Raw genomic sequence first — 17538 nt, forward strand, 5'->3', positions numbered from 1 at the left:
TGTCATCCAGGGGGTGTATTTGTACCTGGCTGTATGTATTTACCTGTCATGACATTTCAACCCATTTTGACCAGTTTTTCTTGAGTCTACTCTTAATTAAGCATCAGAATTGAACTTAATTTGCGAAAATAAATTAGCCCAAATATAAGATTTTGAAAATATATATAAAAAAGGCTGATCTGTACTTAATAATGTTATTAGGAATAAAAACTATAACTCAGAACAGATTGAATTGCATTTTTTATGAGCCAGAGCTAACTAACAGGAATACTTAGGTTTTGATTTTGAAATTCCTATAACTGAAACATTTTCTCTTTTTTTAAGTAAACCTGTAATCCACAAATTCAAGGTTTCTGGTTTTGATTATTTAAAAAAAAAGCAGCAGAATTTGTCCTTCAGATTCTTTAAAAAATCAAAAACTAAAACAGAATCCAAACAATTCAAACAAATATAATCCTTGATAGGTTTGGGCTTATTCATCGGCCTTTGGATAAATAAATTGCATATTCCTATAGAAAAAAAAAATTTATAATAAAAAGAAATCAGTCTTTGGTCATAATTTCAGAGCACTTTACAGCTAAAACCAAGCAGCAGCTCTTCAAAATGGTTCCTTATTGTTAAAAAAAATATGAACGGAATAAAATATATTATCTTTTGAACCTCCAAGATGAACTGTGCAGCATTTTATGCTTTTAACTGTCCACAGGTTAGAAATCAAATCATCAATAAATCTTAAAAACAAATTAAATTCTAGTCTTTTACTCAGGGATGCAAAACAAAATGTAAACAAATTCAAATATATCAATTCTGCAGTACCGTAAGAAAACTATAAACTAACACAAAAATATTTCATAAAAGAAATAGGATCATGCATCACTAAAATAATTGTCTTAGACATAATTCAATATCTGCTCTATCTTGTCTCGTGTATAATACATGATGTATGATTTGGTGATACTTAATGTGGCGTTTTTTTAACTGATAGTAGTTCTGTGTATTTTAGCCTTGTAGCATTTATTATATCCAACCAATCCAGGACACATAACCTCTGGGAATATATAAAAATAGGATTACATTTTCTCACTGCTGTTTCCCTGTCTGTTATCCACCAAGAAGTCACTGGAGCACTCTGCTTTGACTTCAGGTCCGTAACAAGGAGCCAGTGACGGAGGACGTTCTGTTTAAATATATTTTCTAATGACTTTCTAACAGATCATATGTTTTGCTTTAGTACATGTATAACTGTATCTAGCTGAATGTGTAATCGGGGTTGTCATTCTTGCAGCTGATGTGTCGGATAAAGAAACTAAAGTCTATAAAAGATCTGGACCTAAAAGAGAAGAGATAGAAGGTGCAACGGAAATTTCAGGAGAAAAAGGTGAATAAAGCTCGAAAAAGACTTTCATGTAAGGTCTGTACAGGGAGTTCAGCACACATGTTGCACTTGCAAATGTGTTTCCACTTCCACTACTTAAGCTAATTAGCCTGCATCTCCTGTCAAAGCTCCATAGCTCTGGAAAATGTACATTTCCACTTTTAAAGGTAAAGTTCATAGGAGCTGTATACATGTTTATGTAGACTACCTTGAGATGACGTGTTGTGACTTTGCGCTATATAAATAAAATAAATTGACATTCCACATTAAAACATTAATACTTACATAACCTAAAGAAAAAGCTGCTAAGTAACTCATTATTAAAGCTGCATAAAAAAAAAAATCCAGCATCTTAAACTTCAAGATTTTCTTTGCTCCACTAAGTTTATAAATAGGGAAATGTACACATTTTGAACCAAAAGATTGAAGCTTTTTCCTTTAAAATAAAACATTAAGGAGATTTCCCATTCCACTTTGTATTACTGTGGACGTTGGTGAGGGATCACCACAGAGTAGTTGGATGGGGTCTTTTTGTGTTCAGCCAAGTCAAAGCTGACACCAACAGGAAATCTGACACTCCCCTGCCCTTCCTCAGCCCTGCGAGTGATGAAATACAAACTGCAGGATGATGAAGAGGAAAGAACAACTATGCAAACCTCAGTTTACCCAGAGGGAATGCCCCCTCCCCGTACTAAAAAACGTTTTTATTTCTGATTCTAAGAGCTCTTACAAACTGGAGCAATAATATAAACATAAAAACACACATGGTGATGACTTTCTGAAACCTCTGCATCTTGTTCTCTATAACAACATCCACCAGATTATTGCTTATCTTTCTTTTTTCTTTTATTCCAACAGACATTTTAAACCAGCTCTATTCCATATAACCAAACTGATCATACACACTTCTTTCTATATTTTTATTTGGTTAAAAAAACAAAAAAACAACCCAATTTTATTAAAACATAAAACAGACTATCATGAAATTTGGACTGATTGTAATAATTTTGTGCTACACAGCTTTGATTTTTGAAACAGAAGGTAAACCTTACCACCTCCTGAGATTACTGATCCAATGATGATGTAATGTTATAATGCCAAAAGCATCTCATAGATTCTGACAGCAGCACTTTGCTTTGAAGCTTAAAGATGTGTCGCATTGTGTCTGCTTTATTTCTCTTCTCTTTCTGCTCTGGTTTTTCCTAATTTTTCCTTGCTTAAGCCACCCTGCAGGTTCCTCTACAGTTCTCTAAAACCCAATCCCATCTCCTCTCCCCTCTGCAGTGACCCACTTTGGTTAAGAAGCCTCAAACTGACCTGCTTTAGATAGAGCTGGCTAATTATAACAGCCCCATATTAATAAGGCTGGGGAATTGGTAAATACCAAACACGCATGTACACACTCTCCTATCTAGACGCAAATGGAAAAGTGTGTGTGCATCAGCGAGCATGTAAAGGAACACGTTCTCCCCAGCAAACAGATCGTTTCCGGCATTTCATAAACAGGCCTTCTACACCTCGGCATCATGAGTAATATAAGATGTAATACATGAATCACATTCATCGTTTTCACTCGCATGGTGACATTGGTACGTGCATTCATTAAACAAGTAGTTATGCCCAGTAAAAGTAATTTAGAAAGAGGATTTATAATATAGCATTCCATCTGTCAGTTGCAAATTCTAATCGTGGGACAGTTTTACTCTAAAAGCAAACGATTAGAGGATGTCTCCTCAACAAACCACATGACAGAAGGGCAGTTTGGGGGGTTTCTTAGGAGACACAGATGGGGGATGTACTGCGGTGATGTCAGTGGAAAGCTGAGAGCTATTACACAACCTATGAAAACATTAGTGTAAAAAAATATACAACCGGTCAGGGTTCAGCCACATCAAACGGCAACTGAACAGATGTCTAGAGGTCTGATTTTACACATTTTTTAATTAATTGCATAAATCCCTTTCCTTTATCGTTATTAGACGCTAGAATATTGAAAGAGTGAGAACTTCAAAGTTTAATGATGGCTACTCAAAGCAAGATAAAATCTAATGGAGTAATTTGGAGAATCAGATAAGAAATGATTATAGAAATTCTAAGGCACTGCTAGCCTAAAAATGGCTAAAGTACATCAGACGACTTGAGGTTATCTTGAACTATCTCTGTAGTTATGCTTCTATAGGCTTAGACTTCTGGAGGACATAGAGACCCCTATTTCATCATTCATCATTTTGCTTCATTCAATCTATTCCTCCACTCTGCAGAATCTATTTCAATCTCTAACATCATGCTCCCTTGCTTTTTCTCATAGTAGCTTCGCCTCATCTGTTCCTGTTTGGCTGTGAGACCACCCTGGAGAGAAATATCAGCTGTGGGCCGCCTATTACAGTCGCTTTTTGTATCTCTGCTTCTGTCTCCTTAAACCCCAGTCGGCCTCGGCAGATGGCCGCTCACACCGAGCCTTGTTCTGATGGAGGTTTCATCCCTTCAAAAGGGAGTTTTTCCTCTCCACTGTTGCTACAAGGATGCTTAGTGTGAGGGATTGCATCTGAGTCAATGAGTGGATGCAATCAACTGGTTTTCCTTAGATAGAAAACTTGGAATCAATTTGACTGGATGATCTGGTGAACTGTAAAGTGCCTTGAGATGATGTGTTGTGAATTGGTGCTATATAAATAAACTGATTTGAATTGATCAAACCTTAAATCTTCTTCTTTGTAAAGCTAATTTAGTACTTTTTTAATTCTTAGATTGTTGAGTATGTATGGGGAGAAAAACAAAATCATCAGAGAAACAATTTGGTTTTATTATTGCTGGATTGGTATAAATCACTTTTTCAAGCGAAGCAGATGTTCTCTGCATTCCAGAAAAAGGTGACTTCTAACATAAGATGCCCCCGTCTGATTTAAAAAGCAAGAATCATTATAGAATATTAAAGCCGACGCATTTAGGTTAGCATCTGAAGATTATTATAAAAGGGTTTAGAAATGCTTATGCTGTCTGAGTTTTTCAAAAGGATTTCAGTAAATAATTGTTTCTAACAAAATACGACCACAAAACACGTATAAAATAATTCCTCTTTTTATGATAAAAAGCAACATTTGGATTTAGTTTGAGCTCAGCACTTGCCCTTCAACATTTTAAAGAGCTCTTTTTTTTTAACCATAGCTAGGTCAAGGAAACAGTTTATAGGACAAGGATTGGTATGCTAATCAGTGAAGCTAGTATTAGCAATTCAGACAGCTAGTTCTTAAGGTTAGCCTGCTACGAAGCAAAAACGAAAACTATTTTTATTTATTATTAAATTTTAAAAAAAATACTTTGTATGGTAGCCAAGGCAAGTTAATGATTAAAACAGGTGGGCTGTAAGCTAATACAGTTAGACAAGATAGGCATGATTAGCAGCAAAATAATTTACTGAGGTACAAACTGATGTATGGTTGAATTTTTGTAAAAGTGCAGCGAAGTTTGAGTACAGTATTTAGCTTTTATAAATAATCTGCTTTAAGCGTTTTCAGATTATTTAAATTAGTTAATCCATCCTGTCATTTAGCGTATGTCATTCTTGTAACAACCTTTTTTGCCTTTTTTAGATTTTTTTAGAAGACTTACATGCAAACTAAGGGATGAACAACAAAAAAATTTGACGAAAAATATGTTACTAATAAAGACCAAGTCTATAGTTAATTTATTTCCAGTGAGCAAACAGAAACTGAATCAAATAGGCTATAATATAATTAAAAACTGACAAATCATGCTGCTCTTTTACGCTTTCAAATTCTTTGTGTGAATGCATATTGTAGCCTGTTTCACAATTTTAACCAATTATTGCAGCTGGTTTTGGTTATTGCTTTATTGAAAAGAGATTTGCTAAAAGGCCAGAGAATAAATCAGACTTTCAGACCCACAAGTTGATAATAGCTACACAGTTACTTACATTCTTCACAGCAGTATTAGGTCTATAAAGGCTTTCATGTAAAACACCTTAAAATGATTTACACTGTGGACAAAACAGCTAAACAGAACGCTTGCCTGAAAACACATGTCGATGTAACAGCATGGTTTTATTCCCTTTGCTTATTCTTTTGATACTAGGTTTTCTAAACTTATTGATATCATGTGGCCTAATCAAAACTCAAGCACAAGTACTCTGGTGTGAAAATAAAGTAAAAGCACTTTTTTCCCATAAAAGGTCTGTTACAAACGAATATCTGTGTATGTGTAAGTGTATATGTGGTGTCTGCAGTTGAGTGACTTCAGGCGGCCCCACTGGCTGCTGTGATACGGCTCTTTGTTTTCACTCCTCCGAGCATCTCCAAGACACAGACATATCCCTGCAGTTACACGATACGCTGGAAGCGCCCACACTTCTTTACTAGAAGGGAAATCACAATAGGACTTTTCTTTGAGAAATAACAAAAAGGCCACAAGCTCATTATGAATGGAACAACCAACATGGATCTGTTGAGCTTACAGTATGATCTCAAAGCGTGTCCAGAGAGACTGCACTCCGCCTTGCTATGTGTGTTTTGACAAACCCATCAAAGTAATCCATGAAACTGCACCAAAAAACAACAACTGTGTGTGTGTGTTCAGTTAGCCTTGGTGGGCAGTTAGACCAAAAAAAGGTCCTGGAGCTGCAGCTTTTGTTTACAGTAAATCATAAATCGTTCTCCAGCCCAACCTAACTGGATGTGTAAACAGTCCAATCTGTTGCTAAGGCCTTCACAGACCCACCAGGCCCAGAATAGGCCTCCAACATTAGGGGGGATTGAAAGCTCAAATCCTGGGATCTGGTGTCCTCGGGGCAGCAGAGACCAAGAAGGGCGGTAGAAGATCACTTCTATCCTCCCAGAAGATTTCTTATGTTTTGGATTTCTTGCAATAAAAAAGTTACTTGATGAGCTTTTTTTTTCATTTATCCAAATTGTTAAAAAAAAAAATTCTCTTCCTTCTAATGTATTATTTTAGCATTTTATTTCCATGACGGATGCCTATGCTGAAGCCATTTCATTTATCTTTATCATATTTTTACAGCTATAAACAAACACATGTTTGGCTTTAAAAATGATTTAATTAAATTAAAATTAATAAAATCCAGAAAACTGACAAGGCCTGGATGAAAACCAATCTTATTCTAATCCATTCTAGTTCTATGAACAGATGATGCTTTGGGCCAGCAAGTTGACAGATGGCACTTTAATTGTTTGATAAATAATCGGCATACAAATTTGTTTAAAAATTATGCATGAATTACATACAATTTCTTGAACAGCTGTTTATGAAGCTGTTAATAATTAATTTGCACACGCTGGTTTATCAAGATTAAATACAAATAGTTTTGCAAATGCAACACTAGTCTTGCTTATTAGATGTAATTAAAAATATGCATGGAAAACCTAAAGGTGGTAAAATGTAGATTCAACAAATGTCATAATTTGGTTATTAACAAAAAATGGAAGAAGTGTAAATTAAAAACCCCTGATGGGAGGTAAAAAGACTGTTTAACAATGTGAGCCTCGTTTGGGGTGCAGGAATGGAGGCCTAAAGCTCTAAGGACTTGGAAAATATTCATCTCTCCTAGGCAGGGAGAGTTAAGGGGGTGTGCAGGCTTTGTCTAACACCCCCTCCACCCCCTGGTCTTTTGTTGGAAGGTAGCACACAAACACACACTGAAACACACACAAGGGTCCATGTAAAGCTCTCCAACAGGGAGGCTCTGACCAGCTGTCTGCGTTTTAAAAGATGGCCTTCGTCACTCAAAACCAACTAGAGCTAGCAGAGGGAAGCAGGCAGCCGCAAATGTTTCTGTTTTATTCCTTTTTACCGCTCTGTTGTCCCACTATCAATTCACTTTAGCTATGTATTGGAGTTAAAGGGAGCAAGAATCTGAAAATCTTTAGATAATATAACCACCCAGGTACATTTTGCCATTCTTAGGGTTAAAGATTAGAGGGGAAAAAATAGTTTATTGAAAATGAATCTTTAACCCAATGTTTTTGTAAGGGAACCAATGCTTTGTTCATATTTATATTACATCAGTGCCATTTCTAACTCCTCATTGAAATTGGATTGTATACAAATCCTTCAACTATCTGTTTCCAAAATCAAAAATGATTTAAAAAACTAAAAATTACAACATCCTGCAGAAGAATTTTGGTTCAAACAAAGGCTGAGCGGGAGCCAATCAGATTCGCCTGAGGGTGTCTACACAGAAAATCAGGCATGGAAGCTGAAATGAGAGCTAAATTGGTCACTTTCTTTCCATCCTGTATGTGTGAGCACGTAAATCCGGTATTGTTCACCGACTATTTTAAAGGTGGGGGCCCCTTCAGTCACCCTGTCTCCGTCGGCCCTTTCAGCACCGTCTCATCCATATTCATCACCACTCTGCTCTGCTATCCTATCAGGCTCCAGTTAGCTGTGAGCGACTGGTAGCTCAGCCAATAGCGTGCTTGGCTTTATGGTAACATCACCAACCACCCTGCATTTTCGCCCCACCCTGTACCATGCTTTCTTTTTTTGCAATTTGACGCATTGGCTTAAAAAACAGAGATAGACAGTAGGGTGTAGGAAGACGAAGAAAGGGAAAGATGCAGCTAGTGCTGCTCATGGCGGCTTCGCATCGATCAGCCTAGGAAACAGTTGCCGGGTGAGCGTTGTCAAAGGCAGCAATTGATGGGAACAAAAGGATGGAAGGACGATGTTGAAGGAGGGCGCAGACAGAAGCGTGTTTAGAATGGATGGAAAAAACAAGGGCGGCTGAACGAATGAAACAAGAAGAAGGGAGAGGCGCCAGGCGAGGAAGCCTAAGATTGAACAAAACAGGAGTGTGAGGGAGGCAAAACAAAGCATTTGGCTCTGCGTTCATTATGCATAATAATCAGCTCCATATATTCAGTAAAAATGCAATTCAGGCAATCTAAAATAAATTTGAATTAATATCAATTATTAGGAGAGATGTAATTACAGTTTAACATCATGTAATTACTACAATTTAAACCATTAATACCTGGTAGGAGCTGTTGGTAATAAATCCAAAACTATCTAACATTGGATAGCTGAGTAACTACTTATTCATTATAAATATCTTATTTTAATGTGTGAGCAGGTAATATGCTCACACCAATGTTACATTAATCATATGAAATCTGTCATATTTTTGTTTTCATTTTGTTTGCTGTACTAAAAGTGAAAAAACTTATAGGGCCTAAAATCCCTGATTCTTAAACATTTTTTTTTTGTTTTTTAAATCCTGTAGAACTTCATTATATTATGATGTAATAAAATAGGTTGGAAGGATAATAGAGAGCCCATTTTGTTTTATTTATGGCTCTATCGTAGTAAACCAAAGTCTAAGAGGAATAAAGAAGAGAATATAAAACATTTCCGCTGCAGCTCCACATTTCTGCCATACCATCCTCAGTAAATAACATTGGCTTTTATTGGTTAACTGATTTCAAACTGTAGTGTCAGAACCACTGGTGGTACTTGAGCTGCCTTTAGTGACTAGGAAGTGATTTGTGTAACAGCTTTAACAAGACAAATAAGCCGACTGACCCTGTAGGCTGAACAATAATGGAGTTACTGACCTAAACAGCCAATAACATCAGTTATCATGCACTCTGATAATGGCTGATGAATTACGGTGCTAAATATTTCGAGAGCTCCAAGTAAAAACAGAAATGAACTAAAGTGAAGTAGGAAGAAGTACTGGTAGCTTTGCTTCATCTTACCAAAATTTCCCATCTAACAATTCTTTAATGGAAAACCAGTGACATTTTCTATTTATTCACCCAAGGTATTAAGCAAACTGTCAGAAATGTAAGCCATACCTGCAGTCGTTCTCTCCACGAGAATGTAAAGCTTGTATGAACAATCTCCATATTTATTGTTACCAGGGAAAAGCAAGAATCGAGATAAGAGATAATAATCCTGCACCTACTACCAACTCTAGCTAAATATGTTTGCTAACCTAAAAAAAAAACGACAATAGGGTTGTGATTGATGGTTTAATTTGTTATGCTTTCATTGAAAATTTTGCGAAAATATTAATAAATGATGCAATGATAACAAAAATGATTTAATACAATTAAATGGTGTCCTGTTTTAGCAGATCAAAGTGAAGTATGGAATCTTTATTTGTTGCAGTACAGCCGCAAGTCAGATTTTTTTTAGTTCATGTCACCAATATCTGTTGGATAGTCTGAAAACTGCTGACTGATTTATTGATATTAAAGCGACAGATGTACAAATTGACTGTTTATGACAACAGATATGATTAATAGTTAAATGTGCTGCAGCCATATTGGATTTTAACTTTGCAGTTTTCCAAATTGAAAACAAACATAGCTATCTTATCTCTTGCAATTGGAGGGGTTATCAGACACAATAAAAATATGTCATGGTTTTGGTTCTAATATTCTCTTTGAGTTTTCATTGTGTGTTATTCTAGTTTTTTTATTTATTTATTGTATTTGAGTCTTGTGTCAGTCTCCTTTCCCCTAGCTCCCTTCTAGATTCCTCTGTCCACACCTGCTCCCAATCTGCTGATTGATTCCCATAGTCTTAAATAAGCATTTTCCTTTATTTCATCCCCATTAATATTACTCCTGTTATTGTGAGAATATAATATCATATCATCTGTTTTCTTTTTAAAATATTGGCAATTAACATTTGTTTTTATACCTTTAACTTTTAAAGTTTTTTCTTCTATTTGCCTTGGTGATATATGTATTTCTTTGTACTTTACCCCATAATAACCATTGTGAGGATTTAATGTAACTGTTAAGAAGGTATTACTTTGCTTTTAGTTACAGTTTCAAATAAGACACGCTCTCTCACACAGCTACGGTTTGTCTCCTCCAGAGATTCGATCGATGTAAAGATGGCCGCCCTTCTCTGAAGATAAGACCCCAAAAGAAAAGATGTCTACCTCATCTGCAGGAACATCAGAAAAAAATAATAATAAGATCGATATCTTCAAAGACCAGGGGTCATCCATCCAGGACACGATGCACAACATGTATGTTTGTTGTGTGTGTGTGTTCGTAATGCAATCCATCATTTCCACACCCCCCTTCATCTCTCTCATTAAGCTTCAGCTCTGCTTTTTGCAGGTAGTCAGACATAAAACACAGCGACAGCTACACACAACACACACATGCAGAAACTCTCCAGTCTGTCACTTGGCAAGGACGTACCCCCCACCCCCACCTCTTTCTTCCCAGCGACAGCCAACCCATCCATTTACTAAATGAATGTATTACATCTTAGAGGCAATACAGAAGATCCACTGACCAAAAAAAGATGATATGAAATAATAAAAGTGTAGCATCACCAATATGTTCATATATTGGAAAACGAATTAAAAATCATTCAGTTTATTTTTTTTTTCTTACATAAGATTATTAATGGCTTATATAGGCTGCATTTTTTTTCTCTCTGAAGCCTGCATTTGTTTTCAAGCTGAAAGACTGCTGGGGTGGGGGGGTTAAAGCTCTGCAAGCAGAAGAGCAATTTTAATGTGTTTCTGAAAAATGGATACTGTTGAGGATTAAAATGGTGGCTTTTTGCAAACTCTTAGTGTCTTCTGGGTGAGACTGTGTCCTAACCATAAGGGAAATAGGTCAGAGCATTTATTTTTTAAGCAGACAAGAAGCTAAAATTTTAATTCAAGTAATATGTATTCATGAAACAGACTCAATGATTTTATGACTCTATCATTTTCTCCACAAGTTCCAGCAAAAATAAATATATATTAATAGTAAAATCATGGGAAGATCTTGATGTTATGTAGCTCATTCAGTTCAAACAAGGGAAACTGGATCAAATATTAACGCTGAGCTGATTAAACGTCTCGGATCACACGTGCGGGCTCCATGATGAGAGGGAAATCTGAATTCCTTTAATAGCGGGGGGACGCCCGCTGTGTCCTGCTGTATGGGTGAGGGGCAGCGAGGGGCTGCAGACACATATGAATGGCTAAGAGTTGGCGGATTAGCTGGGCTTGGTGAGAGTGGGGGGATGTGAAGCCAACGCCGGACACAGCAGCAACTCATTGATCTATTCCGTCTTTAAGATCAGCTTCAGCCTTTTTTTTTTTTTTTTTTTTTTTTTTTTTTGCTAAGCAAGTGGGATTTATGACCTTTAGGGGGGGGGGGGTTGCTGCAGAGGTCCCATGTCTCTACTCCCTGACAACTGACTAGCTTTTTTTATAAACTGTTTCTCAGGTATGCACATCTTTGATTAGGCTTTGACACAAACCATTGCGAAGCTTTAAGGAAAACCAGGAAGAAACAAAATAAGTATTTTTGTCATCTGGAAATTTTGTTAATATAGAATGAATGAAATGAACAAAAATATACTGCCTACAGCTGAATAACAGATTGATCTTTTTTTGCATATTCATTTTATTTTCTATTTTTATTTCCCTGTTTTAACTATGGAAACAACCAGTTTTAGTAAACATGGAAAAAACTTATTTGCAAAAGATCATTTGCCCTTAATTGGCTCTAATCAGTGACACAGAAGTTTAATTAAAATAATAAATAAATCAAAAAATCTTAATGATTAAATTAACCATAACAAGGAATTTTTTTACAGCTTTTGGTCCATAAACACCTCAGCAGGAAACCAAAGATACTCAAATGTTCTTTTTCCAATTTAATCAGATGAAGGATAGGCAAATGTACTTGGGTGGATAAAATGAGATAATAATTTACTTCTACATATGTAAAGCAAAGTACGTCACGTTTTTTTTTTTTTATGTAGTTAATGGAACAAGAAACTCCTCAAAATGGACACTTTCAAGAAAACCAGAAATCGGTATCAGCAGATAAAGGCCTGATTGGTGGATACCTTTGAATATCTCCGAATAAATGTTTTACTTTCCTCCAAAGAAGGAACGTTTCGGCAAAATAAAACAGCAAAGAAGAACAGCCGTGTGACCGACTGCTAGACGGAGCATATTTATCCCGCTTTGATCCTATAACGTAAGGACGATGAACGTTTCAACAATGCATCAGCAGATGATATGGCCAGCATGAGGTCAAAGGTCATCAGCAGTCATCTGTGCAGTTATGTTGAACATTGTGAAATAAAACAAACACTGGATCTGCATAAAAAAGCATGGTAATGGATGTCATGGAAATAAAAACATACGATAGAAGCAATATCATCATGCATTAGTCTGAATAATGAAAAGAATGAAGGTGTTCAATATAACCTTAAATCCTATTTAAAAGTCAGACTGCGTTAAAAAAAAAGATCCTACACTTGTCTCAGTTATTGCTGAAATCTGCCTTCAGACACTGCAGTGTTAACATTAATGACTAAAAAAAGAGGTAGAAGATCAAAATCAAAGTCTGTCTTACCATGAGTCTCAGTTTCTTGTTCAGGGTATACAATCCCTTCAGTTTCAAATATGGGCTGCAGGAAGGCCACTACAGAGAGAGGAAGCACAGGGGTGGGGAGTGTGTGGCGTAAACTAATCATTCAGAGAAACAACCAGAATTATGAGCTCTAACTTTAGATCTGCAACCTGAGTGCATCTTAAGGAATATAGATTTTTTTAAAAACACTGCTTGGTGAGTTTGTTTCCCTCAAATAGGGGATAAACAATAAAAACAGTAGCAAAATCATATTTAATTTCACATTATGCACTTTATTAAGGCTTATTTCAGTATTATAACCAAGGTTGTAATAAGTAATTAGTGATAATAAAGACATAAATCATTAATTTATATTAGAACATAATACATTTATAAAACAGATGAAAAAAAGACCCCAAGCCAAGATCTGTTTGTTTGTTTCCTTCTGGACTTAAGCATGCGGTTTCAGGGGAAGAGCTAAACTAACTGCGGTACAGTCTATGTCTGAGTAAAAGTCATCATCATCATCTAGGCTTTTCATTTGTCTAAATGCACAAGCTGGCTGAGATTTACGCAGGCAGCGAGAACGTCCCCCGAGGGCCCGGGCTGTGGGTTTTTACATAGAGCCTAGAGGAGGCTTTAGTGCTCTGAGTGCTGCATTGATCTGCAGTTAAACACTGCCGGCTAACCTGCAGCTCAACCCATCCTTGGCTGGACCCTCTCAGACTGTCGCTAACAAAGATGGTGGTCGGTGTAGTTGTAGGCATGGGCCGGTTATCCATAAAAGGACTTTATAAACGTACTCTTTCTTCCTACAAATCTAAAGTCCTTTAAATGAGAAGCGAAACAAAGAACTGAGACAAAGAACCAAAGTGAATTGCAGAGCTGCACACTGCTGCCCAGCTGGCTCCAGCAAGGCTCCTACAATTTAGACCCAGTGAGACTATTTACTGCTAACAGCTCCTTATTCTTGTGTTCCACTATTAAGACCAGAGCAGCAGTAAGGTATTCTGCACATAAAGCATTTTTACTTACAGTTTTTGTTTAGTTTTTTTTGCTACCTACAGTTAAAATATCACTATTAGACCGACAGTTTTAATTAATGAGCTGTTTTTTAAAGCAGGAGTCAGAATCATTTGTTTGTTTTCTTTTTTAACAGCTCATCAGATAAACTATCCTTCTCTAGGTCTTCTGTTATCATTATGAAACCAGAATCTGACACCGGCCCATGCCTAGCTTTTTCAAACTGCTTAAAAGTTTTTAGAGTCAGCAGGAGAGATTCTTCCTTGATTATCATAATTCTTCTTCCTCAGATTCCATAAAGATTCAGAATCTCCCAAAATCCTCAATCCGTTTTATTATGTCTCAGAGTTCATTTTGAAATCTCCATAAAAACAGAAATGATTAGAATTATCCTGCATGCATAGAGTAGACCTTCACTGGTTGAAGCTTATGCCAGGTGTGTTAAAGGGATAGCTCATGATGTTTAAAGGTGGCATTCCTGTCAAAACTTTATTAGCAGTTAAGATCTTTGCAACGTACAAACTCTGATTTAATCGCAACAAATGAGTTTATCTTGCAGGATAAAGTTAGGCTAGCGGCTGATGAGAGAGGGACTAAAAAAATCACGCAAAAAAAAAGTTCTTAAATCTCTAAAATGTAAATATTTGTCTCTTAGTATGTCTGCAAATAACAGCCATTTATAAAACTAATTTTTTTTTTTCCAAAAAGGAGGAGGTGCACCTCTGATACTCTTCCTGTATGAAACAAGTAACATTTAAAGAAAATTTCATTCAGATGGTAATAAAATATGTAAAAAAAAAAAAAAAAAAGATTAAATAGTGTTCAATTAAACAATTATAATAAAGTTACTTTTTAAGCTGCTTTACTAATTCGACTATTGTTACACTGCAAGTTCGAGGTACACAGGAAGTCAAATAATGGGGCACAGTCTCCTACCCTTTATGCTAATGCCTACTTTGTAAGTCACTTTGAATAAAATCGTCTGCTAATGCATAAACATAAACCTCAGTTCCCTGTAAAAAAATAACATGAACTTCTGGGTAAGAAAAAGCCAGATGTAAACATGTCAATGGTCTTAATGTTCGTATGGAATTGTGACGATTTTAAAACTGGAAGAAAGAACCTTCTTTGGTCCAGCCATTAGCATTAGGCCAAACAGATTTATATCAAATAAAGACACCAAGATGATTATTTTCCGTAGCTACAAGCTCCTTATTACTGGAGTTGCAATAAATAAATAAAACTGACCAAATATTGGTTGACCATTTTCTTTTACATGGTTTTGAATGGGAATCTGCAGGTAAAACACTAAAAACTCTAAATTTGTTCTTAAAATTAATTTAATTCATCAATGAAACTTCCATTTTTGGTTACATATGCATCAGCTTATGTAACATCTCCTATCTATTCAAAAGATGCATCAAAACAAAGCTGATTTAAGTGATAAAAATTTGTTTTGAAGGATAAATTGAACTTTGATTTCCTTATTTGTTGGTTGAATTTCAAACTACAACTTCTATGTATATATATAAAAAAACTGCAGGACATATTTTAGCTTTGTTTGAAAAAAGAAAGAAAGTCAGAATGGGCCAAACACAACATAAAAGACATAACCTTAGGTTTTTACAGAGCCACTTTTTAAAATAGCAGAACTACCCCTTTAACTCTTTCTCACATTAGCAGACTGTATTTAAAGGAACGTTTCTCTGGCATTAGGGAACCAGATCTCTTTATACCAGTATTGCATTACACCTGTGCGGTGTGTAGAGCAGTCTATTAAAAGTGCATTGTGATGGAGGGGGGGTGCATGGCCAGTTTATGCTATGGTTGTAATGCCAGGTGATGGAGGGGGGGATGCTTGGCGCATGACAGCATGTAAACAAAAAACCAAATGTGGTGATTACCATGGTGACATATTCCATCCAGCTTGTAGAAATAAAGAAACATCATCTGATTAAGAAACGGCAGCGAAAATCCCAAACACCTTTAAAAAAAGGCACTAAAAAGAGCGAGGCTGTCGCAGTGTGAGCAGAGCTCCTCTTGTTTTTCACAGACTCGCCACAGGCCTGAAGCTGCTGCTATGAATCCGCTTGTATAATTGCACACACAGCGCGGTGATGGTGGCTGATGTTAGACATTACCACAAGGTCATCCTTCGAAGGGACCCTGCGATCGCGCATAGGGGCCAAACCGCCTGACCTGCCTTTGACTTGTTTACATCCTTTGTATTGGCTCAAGCATGGCCGCCGGATTTCTTCAGACGCAGTAATAAATAATATGGTGTTAATAAAGTCGGAATGGTGCAAAAAAAAAGAAAAGGATAAATCATTCTGGGTGTGCGTGGAGGTAAACAGAAGCGCGCTTCCCCTCATTGTTCCCATCAGAAGCGGCGAGCCATGATTATTTTAATGCTGATGGAAAATGATTGCCGCTCATAAGGGCTTCAATAAAAAAGAAAAACATCCCCTCTGGATTTAAAGCGCCAGGTTAAAAAAAAAACAGATTTCTGTTCATATTCCCACCCGCTAAGTTTTTCTTTATTATTATTATTTCTAAAGCTGAGGATCAACCTGCTTCCCTATGTTCCCACATTCACTCAGGTTTGTGCGTCTTTCCTGCATCCCCATCTCTTACCTCCCGTGTTTGTGCGCTTGGTGCTGCTGGCCTCCGTCGGGGTCTCCAGTGGTCTTTTACGCGAATCCGGTGGGTCGGACTCCATGTGGGGTTGTTGATTGTGATTGTGAGGATTTGTGAAAATGCCGTTTTGCTGTACAGCTCCGCCGGCCATCATTTTCGAGATCGCTCTTGGATGCTTAAGCTGCGTCTGCGCTTAAATCCCCGTGTTTTTTTTGTTTTTTTTTTTTTCCTTTTCTTTACGCAGCGCAGCCGTGCGGATGAGCCCTGAGTGAAAGCGAGAGCGCTTTAAGAATGGGGAAATACGCCTTTTTTCTTACGGACGGGAGCAGGTTGAGCTGCGCGTTTTCTCTGCGCTACAGAGAGATGCTGCGCAGCGAAGGAAAGATGGTCTCAGAAACGGAGAGGAAGAAAAAAAATCCCAAAGCTCCGCAGATTAGCTGTCCTGCGGGAAAATGTAGAAAAAAAAAATATTTTTTTTTATCTTCCAACAACCTTCAGATATGCGGGTTGGATAAGTGAATCATTCCGCTGTAAGCAGCTCTCATGTCCGGCAGAACAGGATGGTGGCGCTCCTGGCGAACAATGAAGAAAAACAACAAAAAGAGAAACAACAAAGAGGAAAAAATCAACTGAAGACTGGGAAATAAAAAAAAGAAAAACTGCCGGAGTGATGATAAAATATATTTTTTAAAAATCCTGTGTTGTTTTTTTTTTTAGTGCAATATGTCTCTCCTTGTCCTGTCCTGGCTCCAGGCGTTTAATAGAGACACCCCGGGGTGTCGCTGGGCGGTGAGGGTCCGGAGACGCGGAGCTGGAAGCAGACGCGGAGAAAGAGACGTTTTGTTCAGTCGGTGAAGATGCTGCAGTCCTGCGTTCAGAGCATCCCTCCTCTGACTGGCTGCTGGAGGAGGCGCAGGGAAACGGCTGACGACACAGGGCCTGGTGATGCGTTCACGTCTGCTCAGAAAATCTGCCTTCTTAACCTCCTAAACCTTCATTAGGACCTATACTGTCCTGTTTTAGAAATATGCACGAGTTTGATACCAATAAATTACATGTAAAAAAAAATATTTTGTGTGTTTAAAAAGAAACAAACAAAACAATAAACATCTGCTCCATGCTTTAATAAGAACC

General features: G+C 37.1%; 1 protein-coding gene across 2 annotated transcripts in view; it reads right to left on the minus strand.

Moving 5' to 3' along the window:
• The window catches only part of nova2 (NOVA alternative splicing regulator 2), an 86798-nt gene extending 69486 nt beyond the window's left edge, over positions 1–17312 (minus strand). The window contains exons 1-2 of one of the 2 annotated variants that reach the window (XM_038285959.1): positions 16402–17312; positions 12748–12816 (exon numbers count right to left, since the gene is read on the minus strand). In XM_038285959.1, coding sequence (XP_038141887.1) covers positions 12748–12816; positions 16402–16558 — 226 coding nt within the window. In that variant the 5' untranslated portion in view covers positions 16559–17312. The remainder of the gene's footprint in view (positions 1–12747; positions 12817–16401) is intronic. The other variant, XM_038285960.1, reaches the window with a different exon arrangement.
• Between the last annotated feature and the right edge of the window lie 226 nt (positions 17313–17538).

The sequence above is a fragment of the Cyprinodon tularosa genome, unplaced genomic scaffold (genome assembly GCF_016077235.1).
Source record: "Cyprinodon tularosa strain WSP-4 unplaced genomic scaffold, ASM1607723v1 ctg218, whole genome shotgun sequence".
In the NCBI taxonomy this organism is placed as follows: Eukaryota; Metazoa; Chordata; class Actinopteri; order Cyprinodontiformes; family Cyprinodontidae; genus Cyprinodon; species Cyprinodon tularosa.